Source organism: Amblyomma americanum, chromosome 1 (genome assembly GCF_052857255.1).
Source record: "Amblyomma americanum isolate KBUSLIRL-KWMA chromosome 1, ASM5285725v1, whole genome shotgun sequence".
Taxonomy (NCBI): Eukaryota; Metazoa; Arthropoda; class Arachnida; order Ixodida; family Ixodidae; genus Amblyomma; species Amblyomma americanum.
The window spans coordinates 53,756,546-53,772,957 of NC_135497.1; the positions used below are offsets into that span (position 1 = coordinate 53,756,546).

At 47.1% G+C, this 16,412-nt stretch overlaps 1 protein-coding gene across 1 annotated transcript; it reads right to left on the bottom strand.

The window, feature by feature from the left end:
- Positions 1-566: 566 nt before the first annotated feature.
- LOC144095598 (F-box only protein 41-like) lies at positions 567-12,951 on the bottom strand. The gene is made up of 5 exons (XM_077629296.1): positions 12,585-12,951; positions 9,303-9,421; positions 1,468-1,626; positions 717-811; positions 567-626 (listed from the first exon to the last, which is right to left on the bottom strand). Exons 2-5 carry the CDS (start codon positions 9,382-9,384, stop codon positions 567-569), a joined length of 396 nt encoding a protein of 131 aa, XP_077485422.1. The 5' UTR covers positions 9,385-9,421; positions 12,585-12,951.
- Positions 12,952-16,412: the final 3,461 nt, after the last annotated feature.

Genomic DNA, 16,412 nt, shown 5'->3' on the forward strand with positions numbered 1-16,412 from the left:
GCGTCAGCTGCGTCGGGTTTGTCCCTCTAGGTTCAGTGACAACACAAGGGAGGGCTTCCGAGACGACGAAGCAGCTCAATCAACGAAGGCTGTTTCGTGGCCCCACATTCGGGGCTGTGGCAGTTGAGTCAGCGGAGCGTGAGTGCAAACGCGACCCAATGCGCTTCAAGGCGTCTCGCACGTGGCCGAGGCATCCAACGACCTCTACTGGGATGAACTGCAGTTGCGCCTGATGCTTGTTTTCTGCGCATTCTGCGCTGCGCCAGCGAAAGCTTACAGGCCTTCGTCCTGGTGCATGTCGGACATTCACTGCCGCGTCATGGCGCTCTCTGTGCCATATCGGCGCCAGGCTGCAGGCGGCCGACCTCGTGACCGGACTGGCCAGACAGGACCTCACTAGCATAGCCCGGCATAATGAAGCCCTCATCGAGTCACGTATTTCCAGCAACCAGAGGGCATCCGTGTCTTCAGCGGGTGAAAGAAAAAAGGTTTTACACGTCTAAAATGCGTACACGTTTTCAACACCCAAGTCATTCGCTTCAGGCGTTATATCCGACGAGGCCGCCCTATTCATCGGCGAGTACAAGTCTGAGCATAATGTCGAACGGCTTCGTTCGTTGCAGCACCTGAAAAGTGGCAAGCGAGATCGTTGTACTAATTCTTGCAGTGGTGTAATCTTTAGCATGCACAGCAAATTGGACCGGTTTTGTCCACACCTTTAAGCTAGCCACACAGTTGTTCAATGCCGACGCACAGCCAAAGTCTCGTCCGTGCAGTATGATGCTGGTTTGTTTCATTCTTGGGCAAGCACCTGCAGGAAGCAAAATTAGAGGTCACACAAGGAACCATAGCGCATGTCAGGTATGCCTTCGTAGTGTAGTTCGCTGCCAGAACTTCTGCCCGTTAGCCTTATAGTTTCACTGATCTTTGACGCCGCAGCAAATTTTTTTTCACGCACATTCGCTGTTCATTTTCCGTAGGAGAGGCTCCCCGACCATTTACACTCCTATTTTTAGCTTCATATACACTTAGACCGCAGTGTTACTCATTTAATGAGAAGGGCTGGATGTGCAACTGATTTCCACATCGCTGCGGAAAAGCCGCATTTCCGTTTTGTCGTCTCCGCAGGCCCCTTCGCGTTAAGCGTCAATTCGGTTTTGTTTGTAGGTACAAGCGCAGTGCAAAAATACAAGTCTCCGAGCAGAGATAAATTGAGGTCTGGGTACACACATGGCATTGTTCCAACAAAGAGGAGCAGCGAATAGCGACACGTTTTTAACAGCTGTGGTGACATATCGCTGTTTGCATCGAGTCACAGCACTTATACAGCACATGTATACGTAGGAGAACATGTTATTTGAACCGCAAATGAGGCTTTTCTTTCTCTAACATAAGTTATATCTTTCAAGACAGTGCTGAGGAGCAATTCATGACTGAAAACCGTATACTTCAGCCGTGGCATATTACCTTGCAGAATCACGACAGCTCTGTGCGATATAACGGTGTGTGTGAAGTACAGGCGCTCGATTCGTTGCAGGCCAGCTTCCACCATTGCTTCAGCGGACGCCTCGTCAATTTCACGCCCTCTGTCGATCTCGAAAGACACCAGGTTCACACAGGACCGCACTGCGATAGAGACAGAGGGAGCTCGAAAAAATAGGACAGAAGGGCAGCTTACGCTTACGGGCCTACGAGGGCATTGCGTTCACGATCATCACGGTGCAGCTGCAACAAATAAAAAATCCAAGTATCGAAACTGACACAAAGTTCCTCGCATGAAAGGGTAAACCGTAAGCTCGTCACGGGATTTACCAGGAGCGAGGAAATACATGCACATCTTACGAAATGTGCAAACTGTTTTAAATGAAGTCAATTTGAAGTGCTACAATCACTAACGTGTTAACAAAACGAAAATCCCGAAATTTGTCTCCTTAGAAATAGTTTGCTTCGAAACATGATGTTCTGTACGGAGGATAAAAAAAATGAAGGTTGATTTGAGCAGTTAGGCCAAATGCGAATTCGGTGCGCTAGCACAGTGTGGTCATTGCTTTGCATTGTTTATCATGGTTACGCTTTGTTATTCATGGTATTACTATGTGATTAAAATGGTACATCGAGTGAATTGTGTGTCTTTGCATGGCGGGGATGAAGTACAGTACATGTGTGACACAATGTTTATTACAATCTTTCTATGCTTGGACATCAGCCGCGGCTCCCGTTCCGCATAAGGTGCGGCGTTGTCGCCGTCGGAGGCATTGAGAGCGATAATGCAGGTGGCCAACCTGCCACCTTGGTCACGTGAGCCTGCGATGTGAGCTGTCCACCGTGTCAGGTGGCCAGCCCCTGTTGACCAGAGGACCATAAAGACAAAAGGCTTCTTCCGTGAATGTGGGCTTGAGTGCTACGAGACAACAAAGTAAATTATACGATGCTCACTGTTGCTTCTTAAGCGGCATTCCGATGGATGGGTGTGGGGAGGCGGTGCGCGACTTCTCCGTCCCTGCTCCGGATTCACCTCTCACGCGGGCAGCAGCCGAGAGGGACTCCTGGTTGATTTACACCACCGGGGGTTCTTTAACACGCACTGGCACCACATGATTGTTTATGCATTTCGCCTACATCGAAATGCGTCCGCCATGGCGGGGATTCGACCCCGTGGGACTAACAGCCGAACCCCAAGATCCCTGAGCCACCGCGGCGGGTGCACAGAGATAAAAGAGAAAGCTGCCTAAAACTGTCCTGTTTCCATCGAGACAATGTATTGTAAACGGGAAAATATACCCTTGTAATAAGGGAGTACTAGCTTACTCATTGGCGTCCACCTAAGCCCAGCTACGGCTCTAAAAAGAAAATATATACAGCTTCAACAGAAACTTCGCAGTTGAAGACAAATTCGTCCTGGTCCTGCGTTCGAACCCGGGTCCACCGCTTCACCGTATCAGTCGCTCTACGAACTGAGCGTACCGGGATGGCTAGCAAGTGGTAGGGCGAGAGCGAACTCATCAATAACTCGAAGTTAGAACAGTTTTGGTCAATTGTTTAAGAGAATCCCGCAATATGGGGTAGATTTTAATAAGGGAGCAATTTTAGCTGAGAGAAGAATTGAGAGTTGCGCTTCAGTCTACACTTTAAGGGCACAGGGTAAGGTAAAATTAGAAAAAAATCGTTTTTTTTTCTTTTGGAATTTTAGAAGTTCAATTCTTTCTACACATGTTCCATGATCGCACTTTCCTCAGAAAGCCATATTTACGGCTGAAAAACGCTTTTTCCGAAACCAAGTAGTGAGCGGCCACGCCCCTTTCAGGATTAACGTCAATTTTTTCAACCAAAAAGTCCACCACCTGATTTCAAAACTTGTCTAAAATCAGCTACATATAAAAAATTGTCTGGCAAGTATTGTACAGCTCCTCTTTTTTAGCCAAGACAATCCTGAGACGCTTTGCACGTTTTTTCCACGTTTCTGCAACCTTCATGCAGCCGCGTCCGAGTGCTATCCCTTTCGATCAGTATTGTAAATTGTGCCGGTGTTGGTTGCTGCTGATAAGTTGAGATGCCCAGGGCAAAGAAGGCCTTCGTCTGGCGTGAATTTCACGGCAACCGCTACGCTCATCGTGAAAAAGCAAACGGATGTCCACGACCGAATGAGATCCCGAATGCCGAACGCGCCAGCTCCTCGACATCGAAGCTTTCAAGATTTTCTCTGTGCTTCCAGAAAGAGGATGTGCTACAGAGCAGCAGCCAATATGCCTTAATGGACATGGACGGCATTTGTGCCGCAATTACACAGATTTGTGTGTGCAGAGAGTGCGGTGGAAGTGTTGAGCTCATCGAAATTGTGACAAAACGGGTAGGTGTTGCAAGCGTTTACAGTTTGAACTGTGAAGTGTGTAGTTCCGCACAACGATTTGAGACGTCGAAGAAAACTACTTCTGACCTCTATGAAGCCAACCTCAGGTTAGTGTATGCCTTGAGGTCCATTGGTAAGGGAATGGCTGCAGGAAATATACTCTGTGCTATGCTAAACCTTCCTAAGCCGCCGACAAAGTTTGCGAAATACAATCAAGAGCTTCTAGGTCACATCGAAGCTGCTGCTCAGGAGTCGATGAAAAGGGCAGCTGACGAAGCTGTGCAGCTGAATGAGGGGGATAAAGACATCGCTGTTGCTCTTGATGGAAGCTGGCAGAAGCGAGGCCATACTTCCAATAACGGCATTGTCTCTGCGACCAGTGTAGTCTCTGGGAAAGTGCTGGATGTGGAGGTTTTGCCTAAACGTTGTCCAAAGTGCAGCATCAAGGGTGCAAACAGTGACCCCCTTCATAGAGAGGTGTGCCAAAGCAACTACCAAGGCACCAGCGGTGGAATGGAAGTCGCAGGAGAACTGAAAATTTTCGGCAGGAGTGAGGAGCTTCACGGCGTTCGATACGTCAAATACCTTGGGGATGGTGACAGCAAGGCTTTTATGGCTGTGAAGGCACAAATGCCATATGGTGATTCCGTTGAAATATCCAAGGTTGAGTGCATAGGGCACGTGCAAAAAAGGATGGGCACAAGGTTACGAAGGCTAAAAAAAGGAAACAAAGCAGGAAAACTCTCTGATGGAAAGAGCCTCTCGGGCCGAGGCCGACTGACTGATGCAGTAATAGACAAGCTCCAGACGTACTATGGTTTGGCCATCAGAAGAAATGTAGGAAACCTGGATGAAATGCGAAAGGCCGTTTGGGCAACCTTCTTCCACTTATCGGCCACAGACGATGACCCATGCCATGGACTTTGCCCAAAGGGACCTGATACGTGGTGTGCCTTCAACAGAAGTCAGTCAGAGGGCAAGCCATTTTTCCACAAGGAGAGTTTGCCTGCATCTGTCTTGGAGGCTATCAAACCCATTTATAGGGAGCTATCGAAGGCTGAGCTCCTAGAGAAGTGCCTGCATGGGCGAACTCAAAATGCAAATGAGTCGTTCAACCATGTTGTTTGGGAACGCGCGCCAAAGGATGTGTTTGTTAGGCTTCGGACCCTACGGATGGCAACACTGGATGCTGTTCTTTGATTTAATGATGGTAGCATCGCACGGGCCAACGTTTTGAAGGCGTGCGGATTGAACCCAGGGAGCAACACCATCAAGTGGCTGAGGGAAGCTGACCATAAGCGCATGTACTTTGCGGACCGAGCAACACGACAGCTTACAAAAGAGGCCCGACAATCAAAACGACCAGCCGAAAAGCGAAAAAATGACGGCGACAGTGACTACGAAGCAGGGGGCTATTAACCCAATTACTATGGAGGCGTTTCTGCGAATAAAAAATGGTTTTTCACATCTTTTTTCTTTTTACGCTCTATTATCTCAAAACAGTGTTTTTTCTTCCAAAGGTACCATTATTTCCAATGCCTTTAAAGACAGACGGCTGATTTTTTTTGCAATCATCTACATAAGTGTTGCCAACTACTGAACTAGAATTAAGCAATTTCACTGAGCAGTTATTCTGGTATGAATTTTGAAATGCGCAAAGAAAGGCCAGATTTGTGTACTACCGGAAAAAATTTTATTAAAAATCGAGTTTTCAACACATTTCAAATATTCTAGTTCAGTAATAAGAGCACAAAATTTGGCAAACAATGATATATGTATTATTAGGCTACTGTTATTAGTTAGTGAGAAACATGTACCTCAACATGGCCTAAAATGCATGGGAAGTATAGGGCTTACCCTGTGCCCTTAAGCGTTTTTTCGCCTTACTGGACGGAAAGTTCGTCCTTTCGGAGGCTAACTGCATTGTCACAGCCATTAATCCTTCTCAAGACTAATGACGTCAGAAGCGAGCAACAACAGATAAAAATAAAAATTTCGTGACCTCGTTGGGAACTGAACCACTGCCGCTTCGGATGGGAGCCGGGCGCATTACCCTCTATAGACCACTGCTACGACTGTTCTTTCTGCCCAATCTAGAATTTATTCCGAAGACATTACACAATTTTGAAAAATCAGCTTTTTGAGATAGAAGAGCGCTTTTTTCGGCATGAAATGTTGTCAGCGGAGTAGTACATCAGAATACAGCAAGAATGTGTAACTAGTAGGCTTGTCAACTAATATTGATTAGTTAACTTTTTAACTATTACCGTTAGGCTCCTTAAATTATCGAGAGACGTGTGCAGTCCATCGTAAGTAATATCCATATCACTTTTTATATTTTCGAAAACGCGGTTACCCACGGCGCTGTTGTGCAACAATTTTTGGCTGCATCGCTCCAAAATACATGCTATTTTGAGAAGCTTGCAGGCAAAGCAACTTCTCCAGGTCACGTATACCTCATCGAAATAGCCAAAATTTGTTGGACCACAGCGCGGAGCGTAACCACGTTTTCGAAATTCTAAAGAGTGATATGGATATTAATTACGATGGGCTACACGCCTTTCAGTAATTAAGGAGCCTAACAGTAATAGCTAAAAAGTTAACTGTTTAATATCAGTTAGCCAGCCTGCTAGCTAGCACATCTTAGCTGCATTCTGACGTACTGTACCGCTGACAAAGCTATGCCGAAAAAAGCGCTGTTATAACTCATAAAGCCTACTTTTAGACATTGTGGAAACTCTTAGGTGAAACACCCTTATATACACAGGTTGTTTACAAAGTAGCCAGCTAGTGGCCGCACTGCAGCGACTTGACAGAAAACACGACTAACACAGCTAGAAGGGTGGCAGGCAAAGACAACACATCAATAACGGAAACCAATCCGGCGGAAATTCACTTTCATCGTAAGTGTCCTTCAGTTGAGCACCGTCTGGCCAGAATTCGCTCTGGGGAAAACGACGAGCTCAGCATTCCGGTCCAACAAACGCGTTTTCCAAAGGCTGTGAAGTACAAGCGGAAAAATCGTCTCGTATGGCTCGTGGTTACGTTGAGCAGCCATCAGCTATCGCACGCTGTGATAATTCAAAGCAAATGCTTTCTTCAGTGTCCTTTCAAAAAGCGTATATGTATGCTCATTATAAAAGTGAACTGTCAACAAACGCCCAAGTAAAGATGGGCGTTAGGTGGAATTAGAAGGCACCACTAAGTAGGGAAGGAGGTTCACAAAGTCAACTTGCAAGAATGCTCTCACATATGAAATGGGAGCTGAGATAATTAGTAGCTCGTTTCTTCTTAGACAACCGCTACAACCGATTCAGCTTTCTAAACAGGTCGGTTATATGTAGCATGCAGCATGCGATGGGTATGTGTAGCCCAGTCACGATTTATAGCACGTATTGCTACTATTCGTGCAATGTCTGGCTGTTTTATTGTGACCCGCTTTTGCAGCAGGCTTTGATAAGAATTAAAACATCGACGACACGCATAACAGCGTTCGTCGTGCAAAAAATGTGATCAAGCCGTAAACGTATTGACGCACGGTGCTTCGCACAGGACTGCCTCGTCCCGCAGCTAATGTTTTCGCTGGCCAAACATTGTTTCCGGGGGCGAATGGTCGTCGTCGCTTCAGAAAGGATGAAGAATCTCTTTCAATGTGTAGCGTTTCATGTCCGTTCTCTGAAACAACGGAGAGACGCTTTCGTTGAGCTCTTCCGTAGCGCTTCATAGCTCGAGGCTAACAGTTTGACAGGAGCAAGTTAGTTCACTTCACATAAATTTCAGAGCACTCCTTGGCACATCATATGAAGAGACCTCCTTTCTCCCTTAACTCAAGGAAGCGCTGAAGGGAGCCCTGTAATTTTCATGCCGTTCCTAGCCGATCCTTGGCTCAGCCACTTGTACGCGTCTGGTGTCAGGAATATGCGCCTAATAATAGAAATATGTGAGTCCAAATTGGAAAAGAAAAAGCAAGTGGTTGGTCTGGCAACAACCCATTGTATTCAGTGCAGCTGCACTGCAGCACAGAGTTTCTTACTATCAACTATAGAGGGAAATCTGGCGGCGCTGCACCTCAGCCACCATGGACGCTCAAATCAAAATAGGCCGGTGAGCTACTTGGTGCGGGACAGTCGGATTTTTTCGGGAACACAGAGTGGCGTTACTAAAATGCCCCATTCCGTCCACGACGCGCCCCGCACGCAGACGACTTCGGTGCGAAAGTAATGCGCAAAAGTCATAGCAGCGAAAACGCAACAGCAGCGACGCCAATAAAAGGTTTCTGTTTTCCGAAGTGTCATTTAAAACCTCTTATATTGCTTAAGCCATAACATTTTTTAAACATTTCTTTTTATAAGTGCGCCTGTTAAGCTCTAAATATTGGTTTTTGTGGTGCACAACACTTTGCCAATAGGAGAGCAAGCCATCTCTTATTTTAGGCAAAGTTTACACTTCGATACTTTTCCGCTCGTTTGTTGCAATTTAAGAAGGGTTTTCTGGCGGGCTAGTTGGTGCTTCTCGTTCATGATTAAACCGCGCGAAAGAAACAGGGACAAAGGCAGGAAAACACGTACACACGCAGAACACAGTGCGCTCTGTGTGTGTACGTGTTTAGTGCGCGCTGCGTGTGTACGTGTTTTCCTGCCTTTGTCCCTGTTTCTTTCACGCAGTTTAATCATGAACGAGTTGCAATTTATACAGGGGGTATTGAATTTTAGGGCATAGTTGATTATCGAACAATGTTTTTTTTTCATTAATATTTGGCCAAAAGTTGTGGTTCTGCAGTCGGTAGCTCTCCGTCCCATGATACTTAGAGCGCCCATGGTGGCTGAGGTGGTCTCGATGAAGCTCCATGAAAACTCCCATAGGCGGGGCGCCAGCTTTCCCTCTAGGGAATATTAAGGAACCGTACTGTGCAGCAGAGACTGTTCGCTCTGCCATTGTGAACTCGTCGTCGCAGCAGCCGCTGGAGACGGCCTACTGCGCAAGCACAGAGCAAGTGGTTGTGCTGTGGAGTATGCGTTCAGGGAAAGCAGCAAGAATAATTTTAAAATTTGGCCGTAGGGGACTTTTACCCAAAAATGCGGCTTGAGAGCCAACATAGAGATATCAGCTGCCAACTGACAGAGGTTCACCTGCTGTGCACGTGTGCAGAAACAAATGCCTCAAGTATACGAATATTGCATGAAATTCGACTTACAGCCATAAGAGAGGCTTGCTGACAAAATAACAGCCGCAGCTTTCCCATGTTCGTGCAGGAGAACAGACTACACGACTATCTCTAATATACCGCCAGCCCTAGTTTATGCCATATGGCAAGTTTTCGAATTAAAAGAGGTATGACTGCCGGTTTGTGCGCTTGCTCGGTGACACGGAATTGTTTGCGCCAGGGTAGCTTGATTTCTTTTCTAAATGTTACTTTGTTTTCCTTGTCAGAAACAATCGAAATGAATGGGCTTACGAACGCAGCAGACGCTGGCCAACGTAAGGCTCCTTCCGCCGACGCACGCGACCTGCAGCTGAGGCCAGCACTTTCCCAACATCTGGCAGACCCGATGGCCAGCGTAGCCTTGCCTTTTTCTGCAAGTAGAACATCACCGCAAGCAGTGGTTACCTACGCGCATAAGGCGCGAAAACAGAAAACAAGATACGATAGAGGCGAATCAAGTTTATAAGAACGTCAATACACATGGCTCTTCAAGGTGTTAAAGTCGAATCCGGATATTTCTAATTATCGTCTATATAGGATTACTCGGTGGTGACGGCAGTCCATCCTTCAGGAAGACAGCGAAAATGGCTTCCAAAACAAAGTTTATTGGGCTGACTCGCGCCCACAAAGAAATGAACGACTCGGTGGTGGCGATAGCAACAAGCGTGCCTACCGCCCTCGGCCTGGCTAAATTTAGTGCTCATAAAAAACTTTCGAGGCAAACGTGCACAGTAACCACGACAGTCCTAAACAAAGTAGGATCTGTTCCGCCCGTCTGCGATCATTCGAGATAAATCTGGCCACGTCTTGCATCACAAAGCGATAAAGATGCGTGCGGGCAGCTTTGAGGAATAAACAAATAACCATTGCAAAGATTTGCATCAATAGAGCGCACACATTATTCTCTTGAAAATCCCGCATATAATGATAGGGAAGTCACGCAGTATATCGAACTACAATTTCGCCGGCCATTTCGTATATCGAACTACGCGCCACGCCCCTGCAAGTGTCGCGCTTGTCCTAAAGGCACACTTTGAACACTTCTTGCGCGCAGAGACTGGTTAGCTGCACGGCCTTGTGCACCTGCTGGCAGCGCTAGCGCTGTAAAACCGTGTGACCAGGTGAATGTGGATTGGGTTGAGGGTGGCCTTCCATCTCCTGCACTCATTTTCCACGCCGCATCGCTGTGATGGGGGGAAGCCGACCTTACTGAAGCCTAACGGTGGCCCTCTCCTGGCGTACTTCGCTGCCGAAGACGTGCGGAAGCCAACTGCAGATTAATTTTGATGAGCGGTTACTCTATTTATTGTGTACTGGTAACAAAATTCGATAGGCAGCGCCTAGTTCCTAATAAACGCTCTCTGCAGCTCGGATGCGAAGCAAATTAGGCTCACCAACGCCCAGCGAGCGGGGCGCTGCCAGCATGCCGCCGGCAGGCGGCAAGTCGCTGCAAAGAGCCTGTCACTAGCGTGGGTGCAAAATATTCTTGCCTGTAGGTTACAGATGAGCTTAAATTTGGTCGTTTTTTTCTATATATTGAAATATTGATCCATTTTGCGATCCCTTTCGAGTTTCATATATCCGGGTTCGACTGTACACTCTAATATTGTCACGTAGGGGTGACGGCAGGCAGGCCGTGAAAATTGAAAAAAAAAAAACAAACATGACAAAGCTTCGCAGCATTATATATTCCTTTCGCAAAGTTGAAAGTGATTTATCGAAGTAGAGTTTTGGTGGACATTAGATCGTATAAGCAAAAGAATCAAATAAGAAATTTATCTGCCCGATTAAACTATTTTGAAGAACTCATTCAACTACCGTGTACAGTGTGTTGAGGGGAATTCGCTTGGGTGGAGTAGTCTCCGCTTTGGGAGTAATTACTCATATATCATCCACCTGAGCAAAGTAAAGAAAATAAAGAAAAGCTATACTGCTTTCTCGGAAAGCTAGCAGCTACACCAATCAGGGCTGCTAGCAGACAGATGGTCGGTAAAGCGGCTGCCGCGGACAGGCTTTGGTCCTGGGATATCAGGACTAGTTTTTCTTCAACTGCAAATATTCTGAGAAAGATTCGCAGCTTTACTTTGTCGCCGTATGGCTGCGCCCAGATGGGCACTAATGAATAATTTGTCCCTAACTTTCTAATGGAACTACTGCATGTGAAGTGGGCGTAATAGGGCGCAACTTTATCCAGTTTCCTATCCAGAGAAGGAGAGTGCGCCATCCTTTTTTGAATTTCTGAGGAAGCAGTCAGCACTGTGAATACGTGCTGACACCACTCTTCTGCTTTTGAAGCGTGATTCGAGTTTGTGACGGCTTCAAGCGCGAGAAACGTGCGGGGAAGCGAGCTTGCGGAAGATGAAGACAACCGCCTCAAACCACGCAGCGGCTATAGAGCCGGTACCTTTCAATCTTATAGTATCAAGATATGGGTGAGACGTAAAACTTAAGCAGTTAGTTAATGCAGTAATTACCTAATTATCCGACAAACAGATGTAGATAGGCCCTGTAGTTCCTCTTTGTGTCCGAGCTCGTGGCCTGGACTGATATTATTGCCGCGAACGTTGGCCGCTAGGTCCAAGACCATGCAGCCCGATGTGTTTACAGCGGCCGACGATAGTGTGTGCCATGCAGCCACCCTAGAATGGCCTCAGACACAGCGGCCGACGCCCGGCGGGCGATAATGTCAGTCCAGGTCACGCGCTTGTGAGACAGATACTGCGGCATTTCCTTTCCCCCAAAACCAATTTTAATTTCATTTTTAATTTAAATTTTGATTTCAGGTAGTTACACGCAGTGACTGAACGCTTCGCAAGTTCTACCTTGAACGATTAATAACTGGACACCCCACTCCAGTAGTAGCCAACACAGTGTTGTGCGCTTATGTTTTAATTCCTCTAAAATGAACTAATCACGCCCACAACCTAGACACATTTCTTATTGTGTAAATAGTTTGTATATATTACTTCTCCTCCTATCCTCTCTTCCTGTCCCCTCACCTCTTTCATTTAATTTCTCAATTCTGCCTGCTATCCTTTATTTCCGCTGCCCCAGCTCAGGTGCTCCAGTATAAATGGCAGATGCCGGGGCTGGCAGAGATCTTTTCCTTCCTTTTTACTATTATTTTAATAAAAAAACGACTACCACCACCACCACCCCCACCACGCGCTTGGGCATTGCATTGGGCATGCCAGATGTGGTGACCAGAGTCGTGTGAATGGCACATTGTCGAGTTTGAAGCTAGACAACGCAGGCAGCATAATTCAGATTGGACGGCTTTATTCCGTGATAACGGAAACGAAGAAAATGCGCGCCCGTGGTTGGCGCAACGCGCTCTAATAAGCCACATTATCACAGTGGGCAAGGGAAAACGAAGAGAGCGTGACCGAGGCGACGTGGTCACGTGGCTTTGATAACGCTTCGCGATACCACACACACAGTGACGTTGTCGTATAGCGTATCCTTGAACGTCGTCGGGAAACCAAAACACCAGTGCGTGTCCTGATCTCCGTGTCGGTACCGTATTGCACTCACTGCGGGTCTAAGGGCGGTACGACGAGCGCCTTGATGCGTCTGCATCCTGCTCCCAGGGACCACAGTGCCTCCGGGAGAGTCACGTGGGACGCAGTTACGTAGGCCACCGCCTCGAGGAACGGGCACGCGCTCGCCAGCCACAGGACCCTGCATGCAAGACGGCAACGTGGTACCCCGTTAAGATTCAGTAAAAAGCCCCCAGAAGTGCACTCACTGACCAACCGCTCAGTTAAGGCGACAGCCTTTAATGGCTCATGCTCGCGTCCGTCCGTCCATCCTTTACGCTCTTCAAATTGATAATAATAAAAATCTTTGTGCACGATGAGATCCGAACCACCATCCTTCCGTTCGGCAGCCCAGCGTGCTAACGACTACGCTACTTCCTGCCAACGCACATGTAGTTCTCCTTATCTAGGAAGCTGGAGAGTGTTTGCGGAAAGGCGTCAAATCAGACGGATGCCTCCCAAACGCCCCCAAATGTCTCCAGCATTTAAGATTCACAAACTATTGTGTACGTAATTACCATCTTGACCACACATCAGTGACACAAACAGCAACACCACGCTGTGTAAAGGCTTCTGCCTCACCGCCCTTTAAGTGAACAAAGTGCCCCCCTGAATGTTTTCTAATAACCTATTCGTGGATAAGTTAAAAGAGGACCGACATTGTCACGTAGTGGAGACGGCCGTCTGGCAGTCAAGAAATCGGCTAAAACGGCTTCCAAAAGAAACTCTTTATTGGGCTGGCCTGCACCCACAAAAATATGAATGACTACAAACATTCCAGATAAGTCAGGTCGCATCTCGCGTCAGAAGCAAATGATAAATCCCAGTGCTGGCGGCTTTGAGCGTGAACAACAGTACACAGATCCGTGGCAATATAAAACTTGCGGCCTTTACTTTCGCTGCCACTAAACGTTCTGCGTAACCGATTGGAACAAAAATGATCATTAATGCTTTTTAACAGATTCAACGCTTCATGGAGACTGAGTTCAGGCGGTTTCGGCTTCCCTCCCGTCAGCAATTAACGTCAGTGATTGGGCCAGTATCAGCCGCGGCTCATCCTGTTGGGGTTGCGAATCCACAGGAGATTTGGCGGCGCTCTCTCTGTGGCCTTGTGAGCGGGATGCAGCCAGGGGTTGTTGGCAAGTCTGGATGGGTCCACACAGGGCTCGTACGAATCTAGCATATCAAAATACAGCAAAAATTGAAAAAAACCCAAATTTTCTCATGCCGAAGGATCACCCCCTCAGTACGAAGGGCGTACAACCAAGCAGCGGTGCGATAATTTCCGATTTCGAAGAGCTCGCGGTGCCTTGCGGCTGGACGAGCCAAGTCTGGGTTCTGAGAAACTCAGCTTTGGCTGGAACTGTCGAAAAGGACAGGTCTAGTAGTGAGCCCCGAGGGTCAGTAAGCCCCGAAACTTGGGAACGTCAGAGATGTAAACACCGAGTAACGGCTAGGAAGCCCGGAGAAAATCTCACGTGGACCATATATATCCTAGGTAGCAAAACGTCATCCTTTTAGTGAACCGATTCCAAAAGGGCGTCCTTATTATTAGGTGTGGGAGAGAAATGAGGACCTAAAAGTGATTCCTAGCAGAGAACGGTGCCATCATGGGCATTTTGGGCAGTACCACAGTCAATGCTGGGTCTGAAAACCGCTAAAGGGGTCCCCCGTGTGAGTACGGGTCTCTAGCAGTGGAGGAAGGTCTGGGTGCACGAACCTGGCTTGGGCTTGGGTACCCCATAAACCTGCCTTTGTAGGGTACCGTTTCTCGGAGCGTCGAAGGCCCCGGCGAGCATTCCGTGGTATGGAGGTACGCTTGAAGGCCGAGGGCCACTATTAGGCGAAGAACGAGTGTCCGCCTTCTGCGGGGGTCTGAAAGGAGCTCGACTCTATTCGGATCAATTTTGAAATCCCAAGTTGTCCCCAATCCAACCCAAACTACCATAACCCAAGCCTGACGACCAACGTTCCATTCCTCAAATACCATCCCATACCCGCTACTTTGCAGAGTAGACCAGGGGAGCACCCCAGGCCCGCTCTCTCTGCTGTGGGTCGCTATAGTAAACATTAGCGATGTGCGAATAGTACTTTTTCGAGACCGAATCAAATACAAACTTAATAGTGCAAGAATATTGAATAATAATGGAATATTTGTATGATTATTCGCTGCTTAATGACCGAATAAATATATTATCAGCGTCAAATGAGACGCAAACAAAAGAATTGAAACACAAACTGCAAATCTGCACTAGCGAGGTTGAATACTAGAGCTGCTGATTTTCGCATCGAAAGCGTAAAGATCACTCTTTGGAAGTGTTAATAGACCACGCGTATATCTCCTTTCCAGCCGCTAATAATTTTGATTGTTTGTGCTCGCGTTTCAGTTGTTTTGTTCGCGTTTCATTTGACGCTGATGGTACGAACGCATATCCACTCGAAACAGTAAAGCGCTATAGCGGTGGCGCTATAAGTCGTACAATTGAAGCTATAGCTGCTTAAATAAGCAACAACTTTTCCCATTGATGACTACGGCGACCAAAATAGCGCCAAGTCACAGTTGATGAGTGGGAGGAGTGTTTGAGCCATGGCCTTCGACATCGGTTATGAAGGTTTGAAGAGAGGCCTTGCTGAAACTGGCCGAGCCCGTTCGCGACGCCCAATCTTGAAGGCATTATGAATGATGATTCACGAATGAACCGCGTCTCGGCGCAGAACCCTCCCTCCTGCACAGACTAATCGCGCCAGCATGCTATGCGGCGCCGGAGTTGGCCCTGTTTTTTAAACAATGGTAAAAAAAAACATATACGGACACACCGCTGTGTGGCTCAGTGGTTATGGCGCTCGACCATTGAGCCTGAGGACCTGGGTTCAAACCTGGCCGAGGCGGCCATTTTCCAATGGAGGCAGAACGCAAAAGGCGCCCGTTTGCTCTGTGATGTCAGCGCAGGTTAAATCGCCCCAGCTGGTCTAAATTAATCCGGAGCCTTACACTATACGGGATCCTTCATAGACCGTGTGTCGCTTCGGGACATTAAACCCCACAAATTACAGAAAAACTACGGCGAGGCCTATTCGAACTTTGTGTCAATTATTCAAAATCTATTCGAAAACATGAGGACGCATTCGATTAAAAAAATTTGAACATGCTCTATTTTATTCGTCCAGCGAATCAAATAGATGGATATTATTCGCCATTCCAAAATTTAGAATATTCGCACACCCCGAGTATATACAGCTTTCCTCATTTCCACCGCTGGGTGTGCGAAATACCGTTTGCCCTCAGGGACATATTCCTTTGTTATTACAGTGGGCTGCTGCTCGCAAGTGGCACGGGTTGAGGCACTATTTTTCTTATTTACTTTTGTATTCCTCAATACAACTTCTGTCGTTAACGCTGCTCCGACATCGTCGTCTGGAAGAAGGACAACTATCGTTCGTTGGTTCTTATACCTTTGCGCAAGCTGCCGATCCAGCAGAGCCAAATTTCTCTCGCAGCTCGCAAAAGTAGTTTTGGTTCCACTTTAATCGCATAGAGATATAGCGAAAGTGAAAAGATTTCAGTATATTCTCACGAATAAATGTTTCATTTTCTCAAAACTAATACACACATTAGAGTCAAGTCAGTTTGAGAACTTTTTGCTTTGGACCAGAGTTATAATCAGGGTTAATGTTTCAAGGCAAATAAATAAAAGACATGCAGTCCTCGCTGCGATTCGTGACTAAAGCGAATGCTTGCCTGCCTTTTTCTGCCACGTACGGCTCATGCGTGGGTCTGTATCTCGTTCTCTTTTTTGTATAATTGCTGGCACCAGCTCTTAAT

Excerpts from the sequence above, each read along its gene's own strand:
- LOC144095598 (XM_077629296.1), bottom strand. The coding sequence starts at position 9,384 with ATGTTGGGAAAGTGCTGGCCTCAGCTGCAGGTCGCGTGCGTCGGCGGA. Across the intron at positions 812-1,467 it reads AGCTGTCGTGATTCTGCAAG|GTGCTTGCCCAAGAATGAAA; the intron begins GTAATATGCCAC and ends TGCTTCCTGCAG. Across the intron at positions 627-716 it reads ACTGTGTGGCTAGCTTAAAG|GTGCTGCAACGAACGAAGCC; the intron begins GTGTGGACAAAA and ends GCCACTTTTCAG.